General features: G+C 34.0%; 1 protein-coding gene across 5 annotated transcripts in view; it reads right to left on the bottom strand.

Annotated features, from left to right (window-relative positions):
- The window catches only part of Bckdhb (branched chain keto acid dehydrogenase E1 subunit beta), a 184,720-nt gene that overhangs the window by 40,708 nt on the left and 120,510 nt on the right, over positions 1-23,502 (bottom strand). For 3 of the 5 annotated variants that reach the window (XM_074079108.1, XM_074079087.1, XM_020181936.2), the window contains one exon: positions 13,331-13,417. The exons of 1 other annotated variant lie outside the window; for it this stretch is intronic. In XM_074079108.1, the coding sequence (XP_073935209.1) occupies positions 13,331-13,417 (87 nt within the window). Of the gene's footprint in view, positions 1-13,330; positions 13,418-23,502 lie in introns of those variants that run through there. One more of the 5 variants, XR_012449745.1, reaches the window with a different exon arrangement.

Here is a 23,502-nt window from a genome sequence, read left to right on the forward strand (position 1 = left end):
TGTTCATAACATGGTTAAAAAATAGAGCATTAGTTTAGAATCAGAGTGCAGGGGCAGGAAGTTCTTCTTTAATGAGCTGAAAGGTGAAACCAAGTCCCAATTTCTTTAACTGCTAGTATAGAGTTACCCATTGGTACTGAAAATAAAGCCAAGCAGACCAAAGGAGAAAAACAGTGCTAGGACACTTAAAAGTACAAGACATCTCAGAGAAAACCAAACACCTTGCAACTGGTTCTTTAATCACTCAAAAACACAGGCATGTGAGTACTTTATACTATCATTATTTGAAGCAGGGGACTTAACATCGATACAGAAAAGAAATGCAGAAGTGTAGATAATAAGAGAGCCAACTACTTCTATCAAAATATAGGAAAGAATCAGGAATTGCTTAAGCAATGGCACAGCCATAGTTTCATGTGATTTAAATATAGTATTCAAGTGTTAAGTCACCAACGCATTCTTTAAAACATAGAGATTAAGACCTCCTTTTAAAAAGTCATGAATTACACCTTTTTCAGCTTGTGATTCTGAAAAAGACAAGCAGATTCTTTGTGCCATCTGGAATATAAAACCTTCTTAAAAAGTAAGTATCAATATCTGATCCTTTGAAGGCCTGAATCAAAAAGTATGCCAAATAAAGTACCATTTTTAACTTATCTAGAAAGAAAATAATCAAACATTCAACACTTCCCAATCAAATGCAAATTTAAGACATTTCTACAAATTAAAATGACATATTGACTACTAACATTAATATTGATAGCTCTACAAATCAAAACAATTATAAACAAGATGATTTCTATTTTTAGTTTTGATTTTCAACTGCTTGGTTTTTGCAGCAAGTGTTGATTCTAACTTGTATTAATTTTCACAAGTGTTTAAATTCAAATCGAGTAGAAAATTCATTAGCAGTAGTGAATCTCTATGTTAATGTCTATTTTAAGCTTAACCATGTTTTGATAAGTGTGAACTCATTCATGAAAAGAGATGATGGCTCTTAAACGAAACACCAACTAATCTGATGTATAAAATTAACTATGGTAAATTACCAAAATGAACTGAGCTTTTAACATCACAAACAAGAATCATGACAAACTGAGGATTTTGATTCTATCTTCTGGAGGCACACCCACCTGTTGCTGCTGTGAATATAGTGCTGATAAAAACATGCCTGACATTTCTTGAAAATTTTTACACGCGTCTTCATTTTTGCCTAAAATGCTTGCAATGTGGCCAAGAGGATCAGTGAGGTCATGACATATTCTCTGCTGCCTATCATTGACAAAAATTTAAATAACTCATTGTAACTAGAAATTTTAAAACTTGTTTTTATATATAATATATAGAGAGAAATAGAGGAAAATAGTTCATACCAAATATGGGAAATGAACTCTTTTAAATCTATTATAATTTTCCTTGAGGATACAACTAGACTTTAAGGATCAGAACACTGAATGGAAACTACAACCATTTCTGTGCTACAAACAAATAAACGAACAATTTAAAGTTACTAAATCATAGAAATCACTGTAACTTTAAAGAAAGATTCCTTTCAGAGAACCTGTTTTGTTAGTTAACTTTCCTTGATTATTAATCAATGAAACTTTAAAAGTAAATATATGAGTACAAATGCCTTCCTTAGGCCCCCTAGGGAAGGAAGAGAAAAAAAGCACTCTACTTTATTCAAAGAAACAACATAGGAAAGTGAAGAACAGCAGCATATGCTATCAGTGTCCATTCTGCAGTTAACAAACACAAAACTGAGATAATTGTTTTGGTCAACAAATTGTAGTAGTGGTATGAAGAGGGAAACTGTTCAATATAGCAGCTTTGGTAACTAAGAATTTATACATAAAATACACAAACCAGCAAGAATATTGCTTTCTCTAAGCATCCTGGTCCATCCCTGTAATCAGAGATACAATGATGGTAAGTTTGAGGCCAATGTGGGCTACACAGTTGAGTTCCAGATCAACCTGGGCAACATAGGGAGACCCTTTCTCTAAAACCAACGTACAGATAAATAAACAAATAAAAAACCATGGGCTGGGCTTGCAGCTCAGTTGTAGGGCACTTGCAGGAGAGAGCAGGTCAGACCAGGTCCTCAAGCACATGATGCTTGCCTCCTGTTGGGAGAAGAAAGACACCAAACAAGAAACGAGACCCCTGCAGATATCAGACAGTGAGACAGAGCAATGTGACAGGAAGATTCTAGGGGTGAGATGCTGCTTTCGATGGGTGTCTGGGAGAGACTTTTTGAGACTCAAATCTGAGGTTACTGTAGGATTTGCATGTTCAACTATTCTTTCTTTCTCCTTCTTCCTCCTTCTTCCTTTTCTTCTTCTTCTTCTTCTTTGATGGTACTGGGGTTTGAACTCAGGCCACCTATTTGTTAGGGAGGCACTCTGTTTTGCTTTGTCATTTTTCAGATAGAATCTAACATTTTTGCCCAGGTCAGCCTCAGGGTCCAACCATCTTAATTATGGTCTCCTCTGTAGCTGGGATTATAGGCATGTGCTACCACGACTAGCCTCCACACAAGTCTTTTTAAATTTCTACCTCGTGCTTTCAACTCAAGATCAAGGTCTATACTTTTAAAACATAATCTTTCAGGTGAACACACTTCCTTGCAAACATTCTAGCAGAGTTCATTTTTTCCATCAGTCTTGATTAAGTGGATGGACAAGAATGGTCTCGGGAAATCACCCAAAGGGCATAAAAATGGCTAAAGAGAGGGCAGAAAGAAAAGGGAGGAGGCGGGCTTGATGTAAATGTACGCTGGAGCTCAGGGGGACACTTCTGACTGGTGAATATTAAGGGCAGGATGAGAGAAACTGGCATACTTACTATCACCCAGGGACGTGGAATGTTGCTCACCTTTATTTTTCCCCCTGCCTGGCATACTTCCAGAAAGATTTCAGAAAGAATGATGTCAATTCTTAGGAAAGCTAATACCAAAAGAAGGGAGGAAAAATAAGCAGTGAATCCAACACTACTATGAATTACATATTAGGAATGTTAGTCTCAATAGCATTGACAGGTTAACTTAGAAAAATTAAATAATCTGGACACCCAATATAAAGCAATTTTGCTTTTATAATGAGAGCACTGAATCAAATATACAGCACACATATGAAAGACAGACACTAAACTGCAGAATAACCAAATCTATATATACCCTGCGGTTTCACTGGTTTTAAAACTATCTTACATCACAATTCTGAGTAAGGAATCAGCAACACTACAGCAATTGTAAACCTCAAATATACATGATTAATCATATATAAAATAACAGGAAAATATTGAAGTCAATTTTATGAGAAAATGGACTGCTATTGAAAACAACTAGGAAAAATTAAAAAGCTAACCATGCCATGTTAGGAGATACATCTAATTATAATGAGGCTCTTAATTATTATAAAAGTGATTTGTGAGTACAGAGAATAAAGAAATAATTAGGAAGAAAATGCAAATCAATAAAAGCTTTACTTTGCCAGTTTCTTTTTGCATGCATACATGTTTTTCTTCACAAAATTGAGCAAGTCAAAAACCTGTGGAGTTGTATATGGATTTTTATTTAATATTATACACATACGAATGTTATAAATGCCAGATATGCTTAATTTTAATAAGTCCATAATAGTCATCATATAGATAAATATAAATTACAAAAAAATCCCTCTTGTCATTAACATAGTTTCCAATATTTCCCTATCACATAAATAGCTCAAGAAGAATATATATTTTTGTGCGTTAACTCCTAAGGGAGGATTGCTAGAATTCCTGAGTCAGGATATATACACTTAGGGCAGTCTTGATAGACGTTTCCAAACTGATTACCTGGAAAGATGAACCAATTTCTACAGTTACCCTGCACCATCTCAGCACCAAATAGAATTCATTTTTTAAGGTATCATTCTCATGAGTATCAAATGATATCCACATCTCATTTTTAAAATAACACATTTATTCATAAATAAATGATCTATCTCTGACCTCTTAAAACCCATCAAACACTGTTTACAAAGGAGGGCAATGGAGGGGGAAATGGGGATATAATGCAGGGCAGGGCTTGTTCAAAGTACACTGTACACATGTATGAATTATCATAATAAAATGCCCTCATTAATGCATGCTGATTCAACAATGCAATAAAGCTATTAAAATTATTTAAGTCATATTAATTTCCTTATTAACACTTAAGAACACTTAGTAAATACACATTAATGTTTTGTTATGTGTTCTAACATGTCCGTAGTTGTCATTCTCTTTTTAGTTGTTCTTTTCTGTCATACAAAAAATTCATTTTATGCAAATATATTAATCTATGACAATATGATTAAGCCCGCTGCTTTTTAACACATATTAATTATACAAAGCGTTTTCACTGTGACATTTCTATATATGCATATAATGTTCTTTGTTCATATTCACCCCCTCTATTTCTTTCTTGTCTTTCATCCCCCCTCCGTTCTCCCATCCACATTCCTCACAGTCCCCCTTTTGCTTTCATGTCCATTTTCTCCCCTACCTAGATTCTGCATATGAAGAAAATGTGAGAACTAGCTTGTGAAACTAGCTTACCTTCACTTAAAATAATTAACTCCAGTTCCATCCATTTTCCTATAAAAAAATTTCCAGAATGAGACAGATTCAAAGTTGAATTCTAGCAAACCTTCAAAGAAGAGCTAACACCAATGCTCCCCAAACTCTTCCACAAAATAGAAAGAGAAGGAATACTTCCAAGCTCATTCTAATGCAGTATCACTCAGATAGCAAAACTGGATAAGGAGACAACCAAAATAGAAAAGTGTAGGCCAACTTCCTTGATGATCATATGAGGTAAAAATACTCAATCAAATACTTTCAAACCAAATCAACAACACATTTAAAAAGTCATATACCATGATCAAGTTGATTTCATTCTAGGAAGGCAAGGATGGTCCAATAAAGCACAATAATAAATGTAACACAGCACATAAACAGAAGCAAGGACAAGAATCACACAATCAACTCAATTAAAAAAAAAAGACAAAACAAAATCCAATATCCCTTCATGATAAAAAACCTGAAAACACAGGGAAGAGAAGGATCATACCTCAACATAATAAAGGCTATATAAGGCAAACCTCTGCCAATATTATACTGAATGGGGGAAAACTGAAAGCATGTCCTGCAATATCAGGTCAAGGTTGTCCACCATCATTACTCTTATTCCATACGGTGCTTGAAATCTTAGCCATGGCAGAAGTACCTTTTTTTGTTGTTATTTAGAAATGTCTTACATTTTCTCTCAGGTTTTCTGATTTACTTTTCTTTTTTCAATTCATTTTGAATTTATTAGGGAAATGGGAAAGAGAAGTACAGATTTAAGATATATTTGAAATTGGCCGGAAGGGAAGGGGAGAGACAGTGAGGATAGGAAGTTTAGGAGGCTTTCAGGGAAGGCTTCAAATTGAGAAAATGGCATTCTTTCCTGAGTAAATAGGGATTGAGACTATTCTAACAATAGTACTCCTCCCATATACACACAGAGTAGGTTCTAAGCCCCTAGGAGATGCCTAATACCACCAATAGTACCAAACCATAATAGAATGTTTCCCCATACACATGTACCAAAGATAAAGCTCAATTTATAAATTATATACAATAAGAGATTGACAATAATAATTCATGAAAAAATAAAACAATTATAATGATATCCTGTAATAAAATTGCCACCATCATTACTCTTGAGCTTTGGAGCCATTTTTATTTAAAGTAAGGGTTACTTAAACATAAGCATTAAGATACTGTAAGAGTTGGCTTGATAACCAAGACTAGTCTACTGGGCAAGTAGTGTATACAGAGCAGATACACTGGACAAAGAAATGTTCACATCCTGGGAGATATTTCATCACACTGTTCAGAATGACCTACAATGTAACATTTACAAATTGCTCATTTCTGGAATTTTCCATTACATATTTTTAGTTAACTGTGGGTAGCTGAAACTATAGAAAGTGAGACCATAGGTAAGTGGGAGCTACTGTACTATATTCTCGTCCTTTCCTTAAGAGACAAGCTTCTTGAAACAGTCATCTATATTCACTGTTTCAAGTCTTCACTCATTCACTCAGCAGCATAAATACAATGACTCCCATTGTGACCATGCTTCTGCTTACACCAAAATCACCAATGTCTTCCAGTTGATATAGCTATGGTATAAAATGTCAATCTTTAGGTGATATAAACTTGGGCAGCACTTAATACTTTGGGCCATATACTCCATGGTGAAACTTTCCCTGTTTATCCACTGTAGTGGTGGTCTCCTGCTGACTTTCTTCTCTCTAGCCACTCCATTTTACACTCTTTCACAACTCTTCTTCCTCTTTTTCGCTTAACATATTGGTATACGTAGAGGACTTCCTCTTCAGAAACTTTTCCTGCTTAAGACAGTCTTCTTTTCTGCAAGCTCATGTCTATACTCATGACTTTGGCCATCAACTAGATGATAAACCCTTAATATTTTCCTACATTTTAGCTGCTCTCCTAAGCCCTGGTAAAACAACTTTCATCCCTATCTTAAATTCTACAAATATAAAAGATATCTATCATCTTCCATAAAAGATGGGCTCAAACTTCTTTTCCAGTGATATTTTCCATCCCAGTGAAACCACATCTCTCTTAAGAAACCATCCAAGAAATACCTATGTCTTATTCTTGACTTCTGTCTAAACTTCCATCATCCACTTCAGTCCCAGCCCCATGCCTATCTAATCAGTCAGCAAGTAATTCTTTCAGATTCTCTTTCCTATTCCAAAACTCATGTTCCTTGCCAACCTTACTCTTATGTCCTTGAATTAGAAGACTCTTAAATATCTCATCTAGATTACTGAGATACCTGTTAACAAATCTCCACACTTGCTACCTCACCCCTCCCTGATTTTTCTTCAACACACTTCCAGTTTTTGTAATTTGTCAATCCATCTATACTAACCCTCTACTTAAAATCTTTTAATTATACCCTTCTGTTTTACATAATAATTATTTCTGAGTTCCTAGTTACTTATCATTTTTTAAGAACTCTGTAAAGTATATTTTAGATATATTTTATGGGAAAACTGGAATTTTTATATGTGTGAGATGGCTCTCCTCTGTCATATGTTTCCTCCACACAAAATGCATTCCTTAATTATTACACTTAAGATTCTTTAGGCTCTTATTCCAACCTACTTGTCAATCCTTATCTCATGCTATATAGTTTAGCATGCTACTCTAACCACACCAAAACCACTTTGATCCTTAAAATAGCAAATTATCTCAGTGCCCTTTTCCTCACAGTGTTCCTTCTACTTGGAATACTTACCCATTTTCACTCCCAGGGTCGTACTCAGCCTCCAAGGGTTAAGTCAGCTGTCCTATCTGGGTTAGCTGATCAAGTATTTTAATAACCCTGCAGTCCTCTGAATACTATACTCTTGTGGACTCCATTACTATAATTATTGTTTATCATCTATTTCTTCTAATAAATTCTAAAACAAGGGACTCCATTTCTGAGATCAAATGCCCATAATAAAGTTGCACCCAAAGCACTCAATAAAGGACAGGAATGAATTTCATTCAGGCAGTGCCCAGTGTGACCACCATACAGAAGTCAAAAATGGATGAGAGAAATAACACTGGAAATACTGGTTTAGGTAGACAAGGATTTTGAATGCTGACAAAAAGATCTTACTGTTGCACTTAAAGAAGATCTATTGGAGGTGTTAAAGCAGAGAATGGACAGGATTTGATGTGTGTTAAGAAAACAATGCTGGTAATGCTATGAAAGATGACAGGGTGGAGACAAAGATAAGACAGTTTAAAAGATCCAGAAAGAGCTACAGAGAAATGAGTTCACTTGGAGATAAGCAAGATAAGCACTTGGATATTTGTCGTGGTTACTGACAAATATCCACGTGCTCATTTCTACCTATTATCACTGTTTCCTGTTTAAATCCTTTCACGCAAACCATTTTATTATATAAACTTTGTATCATCACCAAAATTAGACAGAAATTAGAATTTTGACTCTAAAGCTCAATATCAGGTCCAATATGAAGGTTTCAACTTTGAAGGTTTCAAGAATAGCCAAGCAAACAGTTGAGACTGCCCAGGAAAGACTGGAAAGAGAAGGAGAAACTTGGTCATGCTTACACACCCAGCAAAGAAGACGACCTAGAAAGAGATCAAGACAGGGACTGAATATGACATGTATTTAACTATAAACAGTCATAAAAGAGCTCTATCCATGATGCATTCTGGAGAGATTTAGACTTCAATTCCTATCTTTGGCCAAAGAAGCTGTTTTCAGAATATGCAACAGGCTTCAGGGCAAAACCACACTTTTAAAAGGCAACCTTGAACACTTTGTGCAAAACTGCTTTCCTGATGCTCTGGCTCCATCTTTTAGCAAAAAAAGTATAGTTCTCCTGATTGTTTTATCTGTTTTTGACAAATGTTCTCCATCACTGATAAACACATTTTTAAAAAATTGAGAATACAAAATGCAGTAACCTATTCATCAAATTACTATTCATCAAATCATCAGTTTTCTCTGATGATTCATAATTGATCAACACTGTAATCTTAATAAAACATATTTTCCACAACGGCAAAAACTCAAGACCACTTAGGACCTTTTCCCTTTTTCAGAATGGTGTATTTAAATACAATTCCTTAATTTTATAAGAAAAAAGTCCCTTTGAATAAACATCTCTAACATGAAACAGTGAGAAAAGCAAAATTCCTTTCGTTGAAAGTTATGAAACTTTCCTTTTACACAATGACTCATGTAGGTCCTATAAAAATCCTTTCAAACTATCAGGATCTGATTACCTTAAAAATATATATATCAGTACGCACAATTTCTGAATTCTTATTCTCAGAAAAGAGACCGCACAGAGAGGATAAAACAATGGTATGGAAACTTCCCATCCTCTCCAATTGGACTCTTCATTGCAAACTTATTGCTTCCATGTGTTCAGGGGGGAAAAAGAAAATTCAAACTTTTAAGCCAACCACAATCCCTAAAATTTTTGGCGCTCTTATTGTGCATTGAATCCAGAAAAATAAATAAATATATTATTTCTATAATCACATGATTATACCAGACTCAAGATTTATTTTATCATTATGGGAATGTGTCATAATTAATAATAATGGTTGGTTTCTATAACACTTAAAGAAATTATGCTATTTAAATCTGCTAAAATACCATACATTATTGGGTCTTGACGTTGAAATAAATAACGTCTTATGTGGAGCATTGCATTCTAGAACATATAAATTAATTTGGAGGAATTTAAAATGGATAATATTAGCTTAGTGCTTTTTTGTAAAGACATTGTTTTTTTAAAAAATCTGTGGTCACATAAAGCTGAAATTTCGCAGCACCCCAAAATATTAATTTATGCAATTTTCTTAGGCAATGAAACCTCTGTTCAACCTCACAATGAAAAGGTCAATGAATTACCTAACTATGTTGTCTTTGCACTTTTCTACAATCCAGAGTGCAAAATGCATGATTTCAAGAAGTACTTCAAATTTCAGTATGTGTGAAATGAAAAAAAAGAAGGAAAACGTTCCCTCCTCCCAAAGTGAGAACAGATGGGAATGTAAAATTAGACGGGCAGAGACAGTGAAGCTTTGGATGACTGACCAAGAAATCTTTGGGGTAGGGGGGCAAATATACCAAACCTCAGCTTGTTCTGTCTCTCAGTTAACTTTCAAATTAAATCCAATAAAAATGCAAAGCAGTTCTTGATTAAATGCACTGTTTTAAAAATTTTTGTAAGCATTTATTTATATATATATAGTAATTTTAGAAGAAACTATTAATGTTTGAAATTTGTATATCTAATCAATGTAAAGTATAAAGTAATCTAATCAGTTCTGTGGGTTTTGCATTTCTTCACACTAAGATTGTTAACAGTAAATATTTTAATAATAAAATAAATGGCTATTTGAAAAAGAAACAAGAGGCTTGAAAACTTAAGATATGGACACTGAACTACTTGTCTGATGGAAGCCATCTGCTATAAATTAAAGGGTTATGTAAATAAATGATGACTTTTTATATTCATTCTTTTTATATTTTATCTGTATACCTAAAAATAATCTTTTCATAGTTAGTGCCAATATCACAGTAACACTGCAAAAATGTTTCTTATTTGATATTTAATGTTTGGAAGTACATTATATGTTTCTATTATAATTACAAAATGTAAAAGGATACTGTCTGTAGTAATGTATTCTCTTTATGTTTTTTAATACGGATAATTTAAAATTCAAATAAAACAGAATATTTCAAAGTTTCAGATGTTCTCAGAATTTCATGTACTTAAAAACAGCAATTTTAGTGTTAATAATCATCTCTTAAAATACTTTAACAGTAATTTTGTAGGATTAACCATTAGCTTATCAAAAGCTATCAGATATCTTCTACAAAATAGTACCTGTGGACCAAAATTTTTCTACTCACTTCTCACATAAAATTAGATTCACTGATACATCAATGAGAATAACTCAGTATTTTAATCAACAGTAGCCAAATTTATAAAGCATTCGTATCCATACTTTTGAACTTCTTTTTCTTTTCCAAAACAACAATAAAAGTTCTCTGTGTACATTTTTTCCCACTGTGCTAAAAAATTGGCTTTCAACATCTTCACACTGTTTGATCTTTTTTAACCTTACAAGATACACACAATGAAATATATTTTGCAGAAATATGAACTGATCCAAAGGTTGAAAATGACTGCAACTCACACTTAAGCGATTTCAGTTTAAACAACCCAACAAAACCAGTAATTTGGTACAAGTTTCACTTAGAACGCAGAAGGAGGGGAAGACACTGTGTATGGTCTAGTGTGTTTAGTGGAATATGTGCAGAAAATAATTAATAAAAGGTAGATTTTATTATTCAGCTCATTCAAAATTATATATAAACACTGCAAGTGAGAACGAAAAAGATTTCAAGTGTCTAACTTCTTTCTTTTTTTAATCTCTTTTATCAGTAGATAAAAGCCACAAAAGACAAACATTTGGGGATACTGTACTCATTAAATTTGACTAAAACTCATTTTCTACACTCCATGTTTGCACAAATGAAATGTGAATTAAGCAAAAATAACTGTGAACATTTTCAAGTTCACTCTCATATTAACAAATCAAAATTCTAATTACCCACAATATTAAATACAGACCCTCCCTACAAATTCACAGTGTTGCCTAATTCATTTTGTGGTTCCCTGGCTGAATAATTTTACCATGGAAAACAGAACGTTATAATGAATCCAAAATTTCTAGCTTCATTTGGGGGACAGTGGATTTTGAATAAAGAATGCATATGTATACACTTAACATTGACTCAGGATTGCTTCCCTAGTGCCAGATCCTCCCTGTCTCACTACACTGGGGAAGTCACAGCACTCTGGCTGATAAACACTAATAGGTAAAAGGAATATCTTTGATTTAGATCATTGTTTCCCACGTGCCTGAGAACACCTGAGGATCTATGAATATATTCTTTGGAGTCTGAGAATGTTACAAGTTGCCTTGTTTGGGTGTTTTCGTGTTATGCTATACATAAGATTACATTGGGGGAAATCTTTCTGACAACATTTTCCAAGAGCTATTATCACATAGTTTCAGGATCTGAGTTTGATGATATTTATGATTTTTGGTGTTAACTGGTTACAATGACTGTGTTTAACTCTTAACATAGTTGCCCAAACCAGGACTCACTAATGTATTCTTGGGGCCTGAGAGACATTTTTCCATAAAGACAAATCCATGCATTATTCAAAACCACGAGACACTAGACTAGATCATCTTTCCAAGGCCCTTCCAGTCTGAAAAATACGTATATACTCTACTGCAGCCTACCAATAATTTATGGAGATCAAATTTTAAAAGCCTACTTAGAAAAAGTAAACTTCACAAAAGCTATAATTTCTAATTCTGCCTACATTCTACTAGTTTTCCTTTTATAATTATGTGCAAATAAAACTTTTGACATAACAATAAGCAATCAGTGGCCAAAATCAAGTTCCTATTAGCAATAGTCATTATGATTTTTAAATGACTCAGAATACTACATATTAGCTAGAAGTCATAAAATCTGGTTTCTTTTTTCTAGTTTTGCCTCTGGCTTAAAATAACATCTTAGTATTATAGTGATTCATTTTTGCAACCCTCACTTTTTGCAAATTTAGTACATTATGCTACTCCATGAATAAAGTATACAATAAATACCAGGTACTCATAGTATTTAAATGATAGTAATTAAATAAATGGGAAAACAACATATTTACAAAACTCTGATGTTTGCTTTCCTTTGTTGTGATTGTATATAACCTACAATAATGGCAGAGTTTTTGACTGAATATAATGATGAATTATTTTGATCTAGTTTTTGAAACATTATGTTTAAATTTGTTTCATATAATTTTTAAATGTACATAGTTTTACCAATTAGTACTTTAAAATATCTTATTGGTAAAAATCACTGTTTATTGTTAAAAGGATAAAAATAGATTCTTACCATTAACTTACTCCTCATAATTATACATCAAGTTATTAAGCCAAGAACTCAAAGGAATTCTCTACTTACATGTATCTTTATATTTAAAGCACCGTAACACCAGGAAAGAGAAGTAAAATGTTTGCAAACTGCAAAGATCTTCTGAATTTAAAATGTATGTGCTTAACATTTAAAATACTTAGCTTTTAACTTAAAAGATTAGGAAAAATGAAACTCCTTTAAATTATGCACATCATATTATGCATTTCATAATCAAACCATTTCATAATAACCTTAAATGTTATTAAAAGACAACAATCAGGTTGAAATTTAAATATGAATAAAATTTTTAAGTAAAAATCCTCCAGAAAGAAATGTGTAAGAATTTTTTCACATATGCAGTATCTTACGAGAACATTTTTAAAAAGAAAGTTTTTAAACCATTTCACAGTCAACAACCTTAAGTTTTATTAAAAGAGAGCTATTAGCTTCAAATTTAAGTTTTCTTTTCCCATTAACCTAGCAAATATAACTGAAGTTAGTGTATTAACCTCATTTCAAACTTTCTTCTTCCCATAAAGTTTTCTACTTTTATTAATCTAAAATTTCTTTTCTAGAAGATGTAATCATACCATGAACTGAAGGACACTGCAGACAAAATGAAAAATGTACATTTCCAAAAAGTGCACGCTTTATTATTCTGTGATAAGTCAACTTTTTCCTTCTGGAAAAGGCATGTACAATTGCACAAATGTTAAAATCTTGGCCAGGAAGTTACTCTACCTGAACCGTAGAGCTGATCTCAGATGCAAAGCCGCCTGTCAAGGGAGCCTCATGACTGATCAGCAGTCGCCCTGTTTTGATCACAGACTGAAAATGAAAAGAAAAACTCCATGTTGAAGAGAACATATATTTCAAGCATTTGATAGCAACTTTCATGAAGTAATAAAAATAATTTAATTTCAATAAATAATATAAAAACAGTTGATTTTATGCTTAATAAGCTACAACTCCCTTTCAGCTAGATGGTTTATGATTTTTATAGTGCTAAAAAATTTTAATGTAGCTTATAGACCCAGTATAAAAGAAAAATGAGATTAGTAATTCTGTGCAGCATGTAATTTAATGCATGCCTATTTTATAAGATATTTTTGTGTTATAAATGGAATTACCATTTTCATATCTCAGTATCAATTTTTTCCTTGTATCACTTTAAAAATGAAAGTATCTTTTCATTTTGGGGTATATTTACGTGTAAATAACAATAATCTTAGGAAATACTGTTTGGGGAAAGGGAAAAGACAAAAATTTCACAAAAAGTTATTGCAAAGGAAAAGGAGACCCTACTAAATACCCAAGGAAACCTAGCAGTGCAAAGTCACCATGAGAGTGGAAGGGACATGACCCTTCTTGTTAGCGTGCACTAAAATCTGGTTAGTGAGCACAGCTCCACTTAATGTGGAAAGTGCCACAAACAATAAGGATATATCTCAGTTATTTAAGATAGTTGTTCACACTGTGCATGACATACCCTGTACAATAATAAATCAAATAGTGTAGCTATGATATCATTGCAGGATGCCAGCTGTGCTGGGAGGAAAAACTATTAAAATCAACAGCAAGTTATTACTTAAAATACAATGAAATGTTATCACAGAAGTGGTGATTTCTTCTCTAAGCTCCTAACAATTTATTATCTTTCTTAAAATCTATTTTATGAATATGCAGTGAAATCTTCCCAGCAAAAATATATATCTGAAATAAAAGATTTCGTTAATTCTAGACAATTGCCTTTTAGAATTTAGAATATGGAAGCAGTTTCAGCCAACAGATGTTAAACTCCAAGATATGGCCAGTAGCCATGACAGAAATAAGTTACTGTGTATACTAAGCAAATAGTTGACTGAAAACATAAAGTTTTATGAACACCTTAATGAATACCACCCTCCCTCCAATGAAATGCTAACAATGGAGATTGGTTTTTAGCTTTTTTTGACTGTTGATTAACTATGCCATTTTAAGAGTCAAATAAAACTTTAATGTACCTAGATAGAATCATAAAGACATAAAAATACTCTACAATCAAGAAAAAACCAAAAAGTATTCTCTGAAAGATGTTCTGACATCTGAAAGATGTTTCTTCTTAATCAATTAAGAAGAAAAAAAAAAGATTTGACAATCAGAGCTTTCTTAAAGATGTAAAACCAGAACTCAGCCACAAAGTGTGTAAGTCAATATCCATCCTAGCTAATGGAGCATGTTAAATTTCTAGCAATTAGAAATGAGAAACTTCTATAAAAAATGCTGGTCTTACCCTAAATCTCCGCCCTATGAGCTAGTCCTTTTTACCTGAGCCCAGCCTGCCCAAGATCAAGTAACAACACTTAGGGTGATCACTGAGTGCCAACCAGCAAGCAGGGCAGGCAACTTAGGCTTCCTGCAGCCTGGGGAGGGAGGTGAGAAACCTAAGAACAGAAGATCCAGGACAAAAGTTTCCAATGACAAGCAGCATGATATATAAGCAGATGAAATCTGGAGACTTGAGTATCCTACAGCAGGGAGATGGCTTTAACACACCAATATACTTCAGTACTGTTGACTATCATGCAGACATCTAAAAAAGACTAACCACATGGAAAGATGCCCATAATAAAACCATTGGCAAAATAAACAAGCTACAGGACAATACCATCTCATTTTGTGAAAAACAATTTTTTCTGTCTGCACATTGAGCTGATGTGTAAACAACTTCAAAGATTGCTTCCAAATTACTGGAAATTGTTTCTCCTGAGGAATGGTAGTGAAGGAATTGAGCAGAAGGCACATTTTATGTAGTTTTAGATTATTGACAGCATTCTCAGTGAGTCTAGAATAGGTAAAAATAAAGAGAAAGGTCTTGAAGTGATGCTGAAGATAACTATGAGGTACAGTACAATAAAAAATCTTCCCAAGAAACAAAATGATTTTTTTAATGCTATCTTAGGACTAACTTCAGAAACAAGGGACTCCTAAGGTCCCAGACTCTAGCTACAAAATAGCACACTAAAATCACAAAGTCAGTCTCCCCTACCACACTCTGTGTGAGCCACTGCAGGTAGGGATTGTAGCCAGGTCCCAACTAAGGTCTCAAGCTAGAGGACATGAGACAAATGAGAAAGGACCACAGGTGTCTGAGAAGGTCAAGTTCTTCAACACCTGTGTGTGTGTGCGTGTGTGTGTGAGTGTGTATGTGTGTTACATAAAAGTATGTGTTCTTAGATGAGGAGATATGCTGACAGACACAGAAGTAATTCCAGAAATTCCTAAAGCACCAAGAACTAGAGGGCACACAAAATAGGAAGGAATCACACTAAATTTGTGGAAATTGACGCTGTACACAAACAAGTAAGAGAGAATGTGGTCAGAAAAGAATCAGAAATAATGATACTAATTATAAACAAGGATTACAATGTGCCCTGCTCAGAACTGAATAGTTTGTGTTCATATGTCTTTTAATTTAGTAAACATTTCAGTTTCATTATTGATTCTCAAAAAATTACCTCTTAAATCTGAAAGCATTAAGTAAAAAATAAACTTGTCAAAATTCTGAAAATGCCAAAATTTAGTGATATTTTCAGTCATATTCTCAAACAAGTAGCATATATTTAACTGCCTTAATACAGTTTAAACATTTTGTGAGTTATGATAGAAATTCCATTTTGTATGTGCTTTAATCATTCACAATTTTAATTTACTAGTATTCCTAAAATTTACTTTTTTGTATACCTCTCTGGAAATTATTAACACTTCATTGATATTATGATGAGGTCACTAAAAATTTACAGAACTGAAGAGAATATATTTTCATTGTCTGTAGTTCAACTGGATATTCTGATGAAATTATTACAACTGTCAGGGAACTTCCATAATGAAGTTTAGCATTTTGATTAATACAGTGTTTTTAATGGAGACTGACATTAATCTTTTTAAAATAAATAACTATAGCTATAAATACTAAAAATACTTTAGAGTTTGTTTTTTTGGGAAGAAATCATTTTCGTTCTGTGATAAACATATTTCTCCACTTGAAAATAACTTTTAAGTGTTTAATTTTCAATATGAAAGCCGAACCAATCAAAGCCAAAGATCACAGAAGGCTGGATTTTCCAGTATCTGCTTCTCTAACTTTTCACCACTAAGAACTGCTCCTGGATTCTGGCCTATGGCAGATGGAACCCTAATGAGTTTGAAGTGACAAATTGTACCAGTGAAAGTTAAGCCAATTAATGATTAGGACTGTGAATAACTATTCTCTGTGTCAACTACTCTAAAACAAAAAGACTTTGTTTCTTGCAAGGGCTTTAAAAGATCTGTCAAGAAAACTTTAAAAACAGCACAAAAGGCTAGGAGTCTTCTCAACACTTAAGTAGCTCCTTCCTCCTCGAGTAGCTGAGTATCCGTAGTATTGGGTCACAAGAAAAGCAAGCACAACCCCAATACCAAACACACAACATTACAAACAACAGAACATTCCTGTTCTGCTGGAACCTTGATAACTGCTCCTTGTCTAGCCATTCCATGACTTTTCCCCATTGTCCCCTTTCTGCCCACACCCACATGTTTTTATTAATGATGATAAATAAAGCTGTTTATTTAGGATGTCAAGCACCATGCTTAAAGCATGGCAGATACTCCACAAAAGTTAGATAAAAACCCACTGTTACAAACATTCATGTTCTGCATGTTCCTTTTTTATTTGTTTATGCTATTACAAAATCCATTTTTAAGACAGTGCAAAAGTATACTTCCGCATATCCTTAAATAATTTATTAAAAAATAAGACTCCAAATTAATGGTATTTTAGCATAGATTTTTTTTCAAATTTAATTTTTAACTGATACCCAAAGAAATAAAATTTGTACACATATATGGGTACTCTGTGATGCTTCAATGGAAGTAGACTAATGTATCGTTAACAATAAGATACCTGTGCTAATATAGAGCTGCTATGTTACACTCCGTTAAAATGACTGCACAGACTTTGGCTGCCCAAACGTTGGACATATGTTTTAGTGAATGTAGCCTTTAAAGATTTTTAACACAATCCAACCAGGAAAACTATTAAGCTGTCATTCTAGGAGAAAATGATACAGAGAGGCAGACCATTAAGCTTGCATATGCCTGAAAGCGCAACACTGACATTCAAAAAGCAATGCATGTATTATTCCTACTCAAAATCTATAGCAAGATTTTCTCCCTACAATTCAATCTTACTCACAACACCAAGTTCAGTAGCTACTCTGACTGCTGATAAGATAAAGCAAAAAAGTACCATTTTAGATAGGCAACTTATAGCACTTTTAGCATTTTCTATATGAATATAAAGCTAATGAAAAGCAAACAAAACATCAAAGCTGACCTTCACAAATTCCTCAATGTTTAAGCACACTAATGGTAAAATCATCACGTTTCATTAACTGAGATCATACTACTCACTAATTATATAATTAAAAATCATTAAGGACACAATAGTTAATAAGCTTCAAATATCAATACAAATGAATTAGATAAATATCTTGAAACAATTTCATCTTTATTAAAGGCACTGATGAGTTAGCCAGGAAATCCTGACAATTAATCACAGGGTGATAAATGTATTTATATTGCCTAGTAACCACTATTAATGAGCAAGACCTCCACACATGACTGGGCAACTGGCTGATACTCCACCGGAGAAATACCAATGCTTAAGAAAAGAACAGTCAGGAGCTCCAGGAAAAGATCTGAAAAGAACATTTTGGCAAGGATGTCAGTGATGGGGTTACAAATATTTTAATATTGTAGGAAAGTAGTGTAAACTGACAAAAAACCAAATTTTCAGGGCTTTATCACCCATGTGGAAAAAGTAGGTAAAGGAGCAAGCAGAGCACAAAAAGAACTGAATAAAGTGAAGAGAAGAATAAGCAAATGATACTGACCCTAAAATGAAATGTTTGTTAAATCTCAGACATCTTGCTGGCTCACTCCTTCCTAAGTTATTTGTATAATCATAGCTAAAATGCAGGAGAACCTAAGAAAATCCACTTTTACAAAATTAAAAGTGGACATCTTTTGAAAACTACTTCAAAATAACCCAGATAAACCTGTTCCTCTCAATCAACCTTAACCCTTCCAGCTTGTTTTCTAACGGTCCTCTGTGCTCCAGGTATGTCAGGCCACTGGCTACTCTAAATGAGATCCATGTTTTTCTGCCTCTAACTTCCTTCCTCAAATTGGCAGACATTCTATCCCCCCCTTGAGAGCCATCTCATACAACTCCCTCTGACCTGGTCCTTCAACAAGCTGGACTTTCCCTTATTTTAAACCCCATGCTACCATTCCCTCTTGTTCCTATCAGATTCTCTACAATTCTCATTGAATTTGAGGTAGCTGACAATCATGGTTATTCTATAAAACCTAAAACCAGGGTTAAAGGGCAAAACCCAAAGAGTAGGTTGGGGCACCACACACTGCTGTATCTTCTTAAGAACATGAGGGATTTACCTCCTAGGACAGTCCTGTGTATATCTCTCTTACCAACCCCTCCAACCATACTCTAAATATGTCTGAAGACTTATTTACATTTGTGTCTACTGTAGAACATGTCATATGACATACCTGTATCAAATCAAGCCAATTTACTGCTTGAATGCTTTTATTGCTATTTTGAGATAAATGCATAAATTATTAAAAGGTAATCAGTTTATAAGAAAATAGGTGTATACAAATGTCAAAACTCATCAATTTTATATGTTAAATGTGTGTGATTTATTGTGTTAATTATATCTTAATACAACTTTTTTAAATGTCAAAAAAAAAAAGAGATAAGCAACCTAGAAAAAGCAGCTTTTTTTATTTCTTAGTTTGGAGAAATATATTGTTTTTCTCATGGGGGTGAGAGCTCTGTACCTACTCCTCCAAAAAAGATCCTAAATCATTTAACAGCATAAAATTCATTATCAAATACTGTGTACCTAACCAAAATATATAATACACAGTTGTGTGTGTGGATGCTTAATAAATGTTGTTCATATTGGTGCAAAAAAAAAAAAGCTTATAGACACAGTGATTTACATGAACCACCCTCAAACCTCTGAGTCTGAGACCTTTCATTTTTAGGAAGAATCTGTAATACCTTAACGGTCACTGAAAGGGCAGTCCAAAAAACTAAGCCCTAAGAGTTCTGACTCTAACAGAGGACTACCCCAGCCCAACTCTTCCTACCTTTGCTTTCCTACTCCACATTGGTTTTAGAATAGGGAGCTGGAAGTACAAAACATGTTTCTGGTTTTGTGTACTTTTTTTTTTTAATTCACAATTACAACAAAAAAACATAAACACAGGGTTGGTACTGAACATAAATATTCCTTTTCTTTTGACAAAAGGTCAGCATGATGATAAGTAAAGGCATTATTCTGTACTAATGGGCATTAATGGATAAGTAGGTAAGTAGGCAATAAGTGTGGTTTCAAAGCTTTTTGTTGTTGTTGGGCATTTGTCTTGCTAGCTTATACATCATGCAAAGTATGCTCCAACCCCTAGGTAACGACATAAATTTTCTGCCAGAACAATTTCTCAAAGATTAATATAACAATTTCTGAAGTTCTTTTTGTATCTTTATTCTTATCACTTTCCTATTATTGGGGGGGTGGGGATCAGGGTTTAAAAGCATTTCCATAAACTTGTACCCAATCTCCAATTCAACAACATCAATCTCTTTGGATAAAGATAAGAAATTATAACACACCATTTAAAATAATAATTACACTGGTTTCCATAGAGTTTTGGAAAATTGTTTTTAAGGAATAGTAAAAAGCCAAATTGTGCTTCTGAAACACAACCAGGGTGGTATATCATAACATCTTCCATTTTTAGAACCATCCTGGCTCTTTTAGGTTTTTTTCCTCTAGAATTTGCAATTGCAGGAAGGATCTGGAAGTATTCCATAGTTAAAGCTTTGCTGAAAATATTCCAAAATTCTTAAAACAAGTAAAAATAGTGTGTATATTAGCCAATACCTACTCCACAGTACTTGATAAATTTAGAACTTGACTCAACAGTAAAAATGATAGACAATATCTGTCAACTAGCTTCTTATTCATTAATGCAGACATTTTTACCTTCACTTAAGTGGACTGCCTTGTTACCATGGTTTTACAATACATATTACTCCTAATTTAGCATTGATAGGATAGGATCATAGGCTAACTGGAAAATTCAATACAGACAGTTTTGTGTTCACCATTTATCCATTTTAATTGAACAGTTCTGTGACATTAAAATACATAAATGCTTTTCTATAATCATCGCCACTGTTCACCTCTAGCATTTTCATCTTCCCCCACTGACACCCCATAGACATTACATAATAATTTCATTCCCCCTTCTTTCAAGCCCCCTGCTTTAACTCTGCATTCTGTCCCTGTGCATTTAACTACTCTAAGAACTTCATGTAAGTGGAACCATACAATATTTGTCCTTTAGAACTGGTTTGTTTCACTTCATAGAATGTTTTCAAGATTTATCCCTCCTTTAAGGCTGAAGAGCATTTCTTTATCTGTGATATGTCACATTGTCTTTATCACTCATCTGCCTGTGGACACTCAGGTTCATTTTACCTTTTGCCTATTGTGAATAATGCTTCTATGAATATGGATGTATAGATATCTACTAAAGCCCCTTTCTCTGTTTTGGAGTACATACCCAGAATTGCAATTACTGGGTCATGTTTAATTATTTTTCTCTTTTTTGGGGGGCTGGGGTGGGGTGGAGGAGGTACTGGGGTTTCAACTCAGGGCCTGGCACCTGCTAGGCAAGCACAAGCACTCACTTGAGCCTCATCCCCAGCCCCTTTTGCTTTTAGGTTATTTTTTCTAGTAGGGTCTCATGTTTTTTGCCAGGCCAGTCTCAGACAGCAATTCTCCTACCTATGTCTCCTGTGCAGCTGAGATTATAGCCACATATCATCACACCTGACTTGTTTGTTGAGATGGAGTCCCACCAGCTTTTTATTCAGGCTGGCCTTGAGCCACAATCCTCCCAGTCTCCATCTCCCAAGTAGCTATGGTTATAGGCATGACACACTGCACCTAAATTTTAATTTTTTGAGGAATAACCACAATGTTTTCTGTAACAGCTGAACCACTTTACAGCTCCACCAGCAGGGCACAAGAGTTCCAAATCTCCACATCTTTTCCAACACTTATTTTCTGTGTTTTGAGATAGTAGCCATCCTACCAGATATGAGGTGGGTTGATTGCATTTCCCTAATAATGAGAGGTGTTAAGCATCTTTCCATGTATCTGTTGGTTATTTTTATATCTTCTTTGGAAAAATATCTACTCAGGTTCTTTGCCCGTTTTAAAATCAGCCCAATTGATCTTTTGCTGTCAAACACAGTATTTTAAAAGAGCTTCTTATATCTAATTTCTTAGACTGGTCCCTTTGGGAACTAGAAATAAAATGCTTTCAGAATACGATATTCCATATGGAAAACTAAATAATCAAAATCTCAATTGCTTACCAGATCCTCTTTGTCTTTAAAAAGCATCACATCTGGTCTCTTCACCATCCTTCATTTTGAAATAAACATGAGGAAAAATTTTTCCTAACATCATAGATCCTCACCCAGACTGACTATGTAAGACATTGCTCCTCTCTGGAAGAATCTTCACTGGCAAGTCAACCAGAACCTCAAAGATAACGTATAAACAGCAATGGCACCTGCAGCTAACTGCTCGTGGAAACAGCATCACGCTGTAGGAAACAGTTCCACAGTATAGAGCCTTCTGCCCTCAGATCCTTGTTCTGTACTGTGCCAGTAATGAGAGGATAAAGAATGCCATATAAGAAAGTTCAGGACATTAATATAAACCAGAAAATCACTTTCATCATCCTATTTTACGTATATGTGCAATTTCTCAAGTTTTTAATGTTGTATACATTCCAAAGGTCACCAGTTCATATCGAAATCGATGGCTCCAGCCACGCGCGTGAGCTAATACCAGGAAAAAACAATGAGCTAACTCAGATCCCTAAAAGGTTATCACTTGAGTTGCCACAATGCCCAAGGGCAAGGAATATCCAAAAAAGAAGAAATTTAAAGACCGACTTAAGTAATAATAAATAATAAGGAAATGTAGAATACAGGTACTAAAAATGAAGTTTATTCGCTAAGAAAATGTTTTAGAATTTTAAATTTTGACAAATTTGTTCTTTTCTAAAATAACATTGAAAAAAATGAATTTTTCTCCCTTAAAACAAAGAACAATTACTAATATCTTCGTCTTTGCAATTCATAAGTCCCCATTTGGCAAAGTTTTCTCAAATGTTGACAAAAGGGGAAATACTATGTCTGGCCATTACAAGAGTGCTAAAGGATAGAAAGTGACATCAGCCCCTGCACTCTCCACTTAACATGAAGAATAGAGAGTGATCCTAGCCAAAGCTAAGGTTGTCAGCCAGTTACATTTTACACTGCTGCTTTAAGCACGTATCAAGGGTACAATTTTCCCTGAAGCCAGCTGGTTGCCTACCAAGGTAATACTCCTCCAAGGAATGATCAAAAGTATAAACACAGCTACACTTCTGTATCACCATGGATAAGTGGTTTTATTTCCTAAAACCTGATCCAATTCTATTGGAATAAACTGATTTTTAGTCCGTTACGAAACATGAGTCATGTGTTGTTCATAATACATGGACAAGACTAAAAATCTTTTGGGTCTTTTTTGGATGTGACTCAAAAAAGTGTTTTAGTAAACGTCAACAAGAGTTTCAGTAAAAATTACACATGGAATATATATATACATATGAATATATATATATATATATACACACATATATACAACAAAGATGGCACAGAGATAAATTACATAAATGTCATACTTTCATTAAAACCAACATATCACGGAGGAAATTATGTATATGACAGGTGG

Source organism: Castor canadensis, chromosome 1, assembly GCF_047511655.1.
Source record: "Castor canadensis chromosome 1, mCasCan1.hap1v2, whole genome shotgun sequence".
Classification (NCBI taxonomy): Eukaryota; Metazoa; Chordata; class Mammalia; order Rodentia; family Castoridae; genus Castor; species Castor canadensis.